This window comes from Neoarius graeffei, chromosome 4 (genome assembly GCF_027579695.1).
Source record: "Neoarius graeffei isolate fNeoGra1 chromosome 4, fNeoGra1.pri, whole genome shotgun sequence".
Lineage (NCBI taxonomy): Eukaryota > Metazoa > Chordata > Actinopteri > Siluriformes > Ariidae > Neoarius > Neoarius graeffei.
The window spans coordinates 107522274-107530766 of record NC_083572.1 but is presented as its reverse complement, the minus strand read 5'-3'; the positions used below and the strand labels follow the sequence as shown (position 1 = coordinate 107530766).

Here is an 8493-nt window from a genome sequence, read left to right as displayed (position 1 = left end):
ATCCTAGAGGTTCACATACTTTTGCCACTCACATATGTACTGGATCATTTTCCTCAATAAATAAACAACCAAGTATCATATTTTTGTCTCATTTGTTTAACTGGGTTCTCTTTATCTACTTTTAGGACTTGTGTGAAAATCTGATGATGTTTTAGGTCATATTTATGCAGAAATATAGAAAATTCTAAAGGGTTCACAAACTTTCAAACACCACTATTTAAAAAATACCCATTAAACTTTATCAAGTTGAACATTAAATATATTGTCTTTGAATTGTATTCAGTTGAATATAGGTCGAAAAGATTTAAATATAATTGCATTCTGTTTTTATTTACATTTTGCACAGCATTCCAATTACACCAAACCTTTTTTTAAATTTATTTTTTTATTTTTTGTAGAATTACAAAATGTCAATATCTTAGTCTTTTACGATATCTTTTACAACTAAAGTTGCCAGTAACTCACTATAAACTTTACGGTAAATATTTTTACTTGTACACCTTTATATCTAACCCTTAAACAAACATCACAAGAACTTCACACGTACAATTTACACCCATGGTGTTTAAGACACTTCAGTTACTACATTTCATACATTTTTCTACATGTTGTGGAGGTGTTTTTGTTTTCCCATATGTGATTGATTTATTTTTACCTGGTTTTGCACTTTGTAAAAAATTTTGTGGGGAATTTGGCTCCTGCTGATCTTCGGAATCGAACCAGCGACTCTTTGGGCCCAAGGCTGCACTGTAAAAAAAAAAAAAGTGACCATCTCAACTTAAATTTTCTAGGCAACATGATGCAAGAGAATTTTGTGTTGAGATGGTCAACAACAAAAGGTAAGTTGGTTGAACTCAAATTTAAACACAAAAATCCTTCTTAAGTCAACAAAGATCCTTGTTAAGTCAACAAGGATTTCTGAGTTGAAATTTGAGTTCAGCCAACGTACTATTTGTTGTTGACCATCTCAACTCAAAATTCTCTTGCATCATGTTGCCTAGAAAATTCTAGTTTACTTAACCTGTCTCAATTGCTGTTGACCTAACAAGGATTTCTGAGTTTAAATTTGAGTTCAGCCAACGTACTATTTGTTGTTGACCATCTCAAAATTCTCTTGCATCATGTTGCCTAGAAAATTTGACTTAACATTTGATTTCAACCAACGTATTTTTGCTGTTACCCAAATTAGGTTACTCTTCTTATAATAACAAATAAATGTTTGCTATAATAACATGTATTTCTACATTTCATATGATGTTTTTTTCAGGTTACCTGTACCTTAAAACATGCAATACACCACTGGTGCAAAAAAGACACTTACAAATAATTGTCAAAGGAAAACACTTTTATTTGTAAGACTGCGTGTCTCTTGCAAATGAAAAAGAATTCTGCAATGTGCAGGAAAAAAGTGATCCACTTCCAGACAGATTGCTACATGTCAATCTCACATTTCAATTTTAGAATGAAGAACTAAAGACCTTTGTTGAAATTTACCTGAACATTAAAGTCAAGTTGGATTACAGACTATAATTTGAAATTTTGAACACATTTGTTGAATGAGTCTTTCACAAGTGTTCTGGAGTAAACTGACATTTATACCACAATAAAAAAGGGGCTCAGGCTGCATCACAAACAAGTGCTCAGGCTCCATCAGCTACTTGCACTTGACAAAATAAACTAACTGTGACTGCTGTGTCAATTTCAAAATTCAATTTTACGACAAAAAACTAAAAAAAAAAAAAAAAACTTAAAGCTTTACCTGAGTATTCAAATCAAGTTAACCTTCACAGCTGAGCGTCAGTGTTAATATATGGACTACACACTATGATTTGAAATTTTGCAAACAAGGCGAAGTTCTTCAGAACAAGCACGTTCCTCCTTGATGTGATTTGCCCCTGCGCAGAGGTAAGGAAACCCCATACAGCACGTGTATATATGCGTCATTGGTTCTACCAACAAGGATACCAGCATGCAGCGTTGCAACAGGTTGCAGCTAGTTCTATCAACAAGGATATCTTTGATATTTGGATGTTAAAATTCTTGATAGCTCAACATGATATCACAATGAGAGAAAGTGTATTAGGGCCAACCTGGTTTAGTTGGTTGTAAGTGAAAATGACATTTCTGAGTCAAATGATATTTAAATCTATGTTCAATCAACACCCGTCCGTAGAATTTTTTACAGTGGCTTCTTGAACCTTCAGGCCATGGCCGGAAAAATGTGAGGGTACTTTGAGTGAACGAACAGCACTTTCGCCTCCCTCTGTATCATGGCTGAAGTGCCTTTGAGCTAGGGCACCGAACCCCCAACTGCTCCCTGGGTGCTGTAGCATACAGCAGCTGCTCACTTTCTCTGTGTGTGTCTGTGTGTTCACTGCTTCAGATGGGTTAAATGCAGAGGAGGAATTTTGCTGTGCTTGAGTGTACATGTGACTTTTAAAAAAGCCGCCTTCTTCTTCTTCTTCTACTTCTAGTACTTTGGTTTTATTTTTCAGGTGTGATTGTGTACACGGGGCGGCATGGTGGTGGAGTGGTTAGCGCTGTCGCCTCACAGCAAGAAGGTCCGGGTTCGAGCCCTGTGGCCGGCGAGGGCCTTTCTGTGCGGAGTTTGCATGTTCTCCCCGTGTCCGCGTGGGTTTCCTCCGGGTGCTCCGGTTTCCCTCACAGTCCAAAGACATGCAGGTTAGGTTAACTGGTGACTCTAAATTGACCGTAGGTGTGAATGTGAGTGTGAATGGTTGTCTGTGTCTATGTGTCAGCCCTGTGATGACCTGGCGACTTGTCCAGGGTGTACCCCGCCTTTCGCCCGTAGTCAGCTGGGATAGGCTCCAGCTTGCCTGCGACCCTGTAGAACAGGATAAAGCGGCTTGAGATGATGAGATGAGATTGTGTACACTACTGTTCAAAAGTTTGGGGTCACCTTGAAATGTCCTTATTTTTGAAAGAAAAGCACTGTTCTTTTCAATGAAGATCACTTTAAACTAATCAGAAATCCACTCTATACATTGCTAATGTGCTAAATGACTATTCTAGCTGCAAATGTCTGGTTTTTGGTGCAATATCTCCATAGGTGTATAGAGGCCCATTTCCAGCAACTCTCACTCCAGTGTTCTAATGGTACAATGTGTTTGCTCATTGCCTCAGAAGGCTAATGGATGATTAGAAACCCCTTGTACAATCATGTTAGCACAGCTGAAAACAGTTGAGCTCTTTAGAGAAGCTATAAAACTGACCTTCCTTTGAGCAGATTGAGTTTCTGGAGCATCACATTTGTGGGGTCGATTAAATGCTCAAAATGGCCAGAAAAATGTCTCGACTATATTTTCTATTCATTTTAAGGACTCCCTAAAGTGAATGACGCATGAAATGGAATGACGAATGACAGGTAGTAAATTTGAACAATAAATGGTCCCTTGTCATTCAGATTCTTACAAATGGAATAACGATTGAAATCTTTAGTTTTAGACCTCCCTAGGATAAGATAAGTGGGTGCTTGGTGGGATATCAGCTTTTACAAATGGAATGGCAGGGTTTCTATATGTATTGACTTACTTTGAGCTAATGTTGTCAGTGATATCACCTTTTACAAATGGAATGATAAGGTTTCTAGGTGGAATGACATACTTTGAGGCAATGTTATCATCTCATCTCATCTCATCTCATTATCTGTAGCCACTTTATCCTGTTCTACAGGGTCGCAGGCAAGCTGGAGCCTATCCCAGCTGACTACGGGCGAAAGGCGGGGTACACCCTGGACAAGTCGCCAGGTCATCACAGGGCTGACACATAGACACAGACAACCATTCACACTCACATTCACACCTACGGTCAATTTAGAGTCACCAGTTAACCTAACCTGCATGTCTTTGGACTGTGGGGGAAAACGGAGCACCCGGAGGAAACCCACGCGGACACGGGGAGAACATGCAAACTCCACACAGAAAGGCCCTCGCCAGCCCCGGGGCTCGAACCCGGACCCTTTTACTGTGAGGCGACAGCACTAACCACTACACCACCGTGCCGCCACAATGTTATCAGTGATATCAAATTAACAAATGGAATGACATTGTTTCTAGGGTTAGGGTTAGGTTATAGGTGATATCACTGATAACATTGCCTCAAAGTATGTCATTCCACCTAAAAACACTGTCATTCCATTTGTAAAAGGGGATATCACTGATAACATTAGCTTAAAGTATGTCATTCCACCTGGAAACGCTGTCATTCCATTTGTAAAAGGTGATATCACTGATAACATAACCTAAAAGTATGTCATTCCACTTAGAAACAATGTCATTCCATTTCAGGAGCTGAAAGCATGTCATTCCACCTACATTCCAATCGTTATTCCATTTATAAGAACCTGAATGACAAGGGACCATTTATTGTTCAAATCACTAGCTGTCATTCGTCATTCCATTTCATGCGTCATTCACTGTAGGGAGTCCCTTCATTTTACAACTTAGGGTGGTAAATAAAAGTGTGACTTTTCATGGAAAAAAAAATTGTCTGGGTGACCCCAAACTTTTGAACGGTAGTGTATGTGTGGATAATTATGATTTTTCTTTCAAATGCACTTGTTTGTTTGGTTTTTTGCACGTGGAAAAACCTCTGATCACACGTGAAATGTGTGATATTTCTGCTGGGTCATGCGTGTATTTCTGTTTCCGCGCATGTGCATAGCAAAGAGGTGTGTGTGTGTGTGTGAGAGAGAGAGAGAGATGCCAGTTGAGCTCGGTTTAGTGCTTGTGCACAGTGGACTGTTATGACTGTTCATAGCAGGAGTCCCGCCTTTGCTTTCGACTGCGTAAACGCGCGCGCGCTCCCGGCGCTCCTGAGGGTCTCACCACGGCCATGGTCAGACAGGAGGATGGCATCCAGATGTGACTCTGATCTCCAGTCAAACCTCTCAGAAGACACAATGTTGGGGTCGAACACCAGCAACAGGAGCGCGTCGTGCGGCTCGGTGTCCGTCGCCTTCCCCATCACCATGATGGTGACCGGGATGGTGGGTAACTTCTTGGCCATCTTACTGGTCTCCCATGCGTACAGGCGCCACGAGAACAGACGCAAACAGTCGTTTTTGCTGTGTATCGCGTCCCTGGCGCTCACGGATGTGTTCGGGCAGCTTCTCACGAGCCCCATAGTCATTTCCGTGTACAGAGCCGAGCTGCGGTGGGAGCGCATCGACACTTCCGGGACTCTGTGCCCGTTCTTCGGCGTGTGCATGACCACTTTCGGCTTGTGCTCGCTGTTTTTTGCGAGCACCATGGCTGTGGAAAGGGCTCTCGCCATCACCGCTCCTCACTGGTACTCCAAAAGCATGAAGCCCACCGTCACCAAGCATGCGCTCGTCTCCATCTTGTGCCTGGTGCTGTGCTTCGCCCTGTTGCCCGTCATTGGAGTCGGGAAGTACACTGTGCAGTGGCCCGGGACCTGGTGCTTCATCAGCACCGGAGACACACACGTCAGTGGGAACACGTTTTTCTCCGTGACCTTCGCCGTGCTCGGGATCTTCTCTCTGCTCGTCACCTTCTCGTGCAACGTGGTGACGATCCGCGCGTTAGTGGCGCGCTACAGAACCAAACCCAGCGCGTCGCAGTGCTCCAGGCAGTGGGAGAGACTGACCACTGAGACCGTCATCCAGCTCATGGGGATCATGTGTGTGCTGCTCGTCTGCTGGTCTCCTTTACTGGTGTGTATTTCACCGGGTTTTCATTGTTTTTACGCACATAAGCGCACTTCGGAGAGAGAGAGAGATGGAGATGTTATGCCTCGCCAGCGTGCTGTGAGAAACCTCAGAAGACATCAGTGTCCTTTAGCTGATTACATTACAGTCCACACACTTTTAGGAAACATGAGAGTGATCAGTAATAAGGAGAGAGATGCTGGGCTCCTGATTTGGGTGTTTCTGAGTTGATGGTGTCGATATTAATCACAAGTTTATCACTGTACAAACTACAAAACAAATAATAACAATAATAACCATAAATAAGGAGGAGGCAGGGAAATGAAATTTTCTTTCTTTACTTTTTTTTATTATTACTACTACTACTACTACTACTAATAATAATAATAATAATAACTATTTTATGAAATGTAATGATAGTACTGAATTTTATTTTATTTTTTGAAGACTTTATTATTATTATTATTATTATTATTATTATTATTATGTGTAATTAGGTGAAAATTGCTTGTTATTACACAATTTTTTATAATAATAATAATAAATTATGTAATATAATTATAATACTGAATTAAATGTTATTTTTTGAGTTATTATTATTATTAAGTAAAAAAGATGTGTAATGACACGCAGTTTGCACCTAATTACATAATAATAATAATAATAATAATAATAATAATGAACATCAAAAAATTAAAATAATCATTATTATCATTACGCAGCACGGTGGTGTAGTGGTTAGCGCTGTCGCCTCACAGCAAGAAGGTCCTGGGTTCGAGCCCCGTGGCTGGCGAGGGCCTTTCTGTGTGGAGTTTGCATGTTCTCCCCGTGTCCGCGTGGGTTTCCTCCGGGTGCTCCGGTTTCCCCCACAGTCCAAAGACATGCAGGTTAGGTTAACTGGTGACTCTAAATTGAGCGTAGGTGTGAATGTGAGTGTGAATGGTTGTCTGTGTCTATGTGTCAGCCCTGTGATGACCTGGCGACTTGTCCAGGGTGTACCCCGCCTTTCGCCCATAGTCAGCTGGGATAGGCTCCAGCTTGCCTGCGATCCTGTAGAACAGGATAAAGCGGCTAGAGATAATGAGATGAGATGAGATTATTATCATTACGTTACATAAAATATTATTATTATTATTATTATTGTGTAATTAGGTGAAAATTGCTTAGTCATTACACTTCTTTTTTTAATATAATAATAATAAAACTACTTTATGTAATGATAATAATTATTATTATTTTAATTTTGACATTCAGTATAATAATAATAATAATATTGATAATAATAATCAAACTATTTTATGTAATTGAATGATAATAATGATTATTTAAATTTTTGACTATTATTATTATTATTATTATTATTATTATTATGTGTAATTAGGTGCAAACGGCGTGTCATTACACGTCTTTTTTTACTTAATAATAATAATAAAATTCAGTATTATCATTACATAATAATAATAATAATAATAATTATTATTATTATTATTATTATTATTATTATTATACAATTTACATGTAATGACAAGCAATTTTCATCTAATTACACATTATTATTATTATTATTATTATTATGGTACATTTTTAATTTTGAGTCTAAAATCTGACTTTTTCACATTTAAATTTCTAAACATTTCAACATTTATCCTAAACCGCATTAATGATTTGGTTATAAATCTACATCATAAAACCTAACAAGTGCAAGCAGGCCAAGTTCAACAGATGCTTTTTTTTTTTAAATCAGGGTTTAATGCTGGGTAGGTAATTCTTTTAGAAGCATTTTTGTTATATTTCCTGAAATTCTCTTTACATCCTGACAGCATTAAAACATATCAAATGCTCTGACAATAAAAAGAAAAAAATCTCTCATCTCCGGCTGTAAAAGTCCGGTCCAGTCATTTCATTTGGATGGCCTGTCCGCCTGCCTACCTGCTCACACCCTGCCTGTGGACTCATTGCTCGTGACTGGAGTCTCCCATAAGGCAAGGCAAACATATTGAAGCCATATTGCTAAAGCTAGCGAAGTAGTCGACAGCTATGAGTACTAACAGTAGTCGCGTTCATTATGTGTTTACATTCATTATGATAATGTTAGGTGTTTTCTTACATGTGAATGAGACATGAGGTCATTGGATATGACAGTGATGCGTTTCGCTCCTTCCTCAGTGTTCTTGTTCAGGAGCTTGTCCTCCAGCAGTAGTCAGGCGGTGTGCGTTCATGTGAGGACTGAACAGAAGGGGTGGGATTTTTCATTTGGATACTTTAAAACCCATGAGTTGGCCTAGTGGTTCACGTATCCACTTCTTGACCAGGAGTTCATGAGTTCTACTCACGGCTGGGTCATACCAAAGAGCATCATAAAAATGGTGCCATTTGGCAAGACACACTACAATACAGATGTGAGTATGGAATCAAACTCTCACGGTCACCAGAGGACCAGACGCCCCACTGTAATCCTAGCTATGTAATAGATGAGAGGCCAAGGGTTATAGAAACGGAGATTGGCACCACCTGATGCACCTTAAGGGCCTGGTTAGTACTAGGACAGGAGACTGCCTGGGAAGACCAGGTCCTGGCACAAGAGTGGCTTTAAAGTCGTGCTTACTCTTGCTGGTTCCTCCAAGACCATCCTACCCTAGATTTCCATTTTCCATTTAAAATTTCCCCTCACCTTCTTTATCTCTGAATGCAGGTTTCTGATGTTTGTAGTTGACATTTTGACCACTCTGTAATGTCAGAAAATTCTTGAAAAACAAAATTCCTGACAGTTTAAATGTTCTTCAGTCTGACACTAAAGAAACATA

At 39.8% G+C, this 8493-nt stretch overlaps 1 protein-coding gene across 2 annotated transcripts in view; it reads left to right on the top strand.

Moving 5' to 3' along the window:
- Window positions 1-4749: 4749 nt before the first annotated feature.
- ptger3 (prostaglandin E receptor 3 (subtype EP3)) overlaps window positions 4750-8493 on the top strand; it is a 33463-nt gene continuing 29719 nt past the window's right edge. For both annotated transcript variants that reach the window (XM_060920134.1, XM_060920133.1), the window contains exon 1: window positions 4750-5695. In XM_060920134.1, coding sequence (XP_060776117.1) covers window positions 4766-5695 — 930 coding nt within the window. In that variant the 5' untranslated portion in view covers window positions 4750-4765. The remainder of the gene's footprint in view (window positions 5696-8493) is intronic.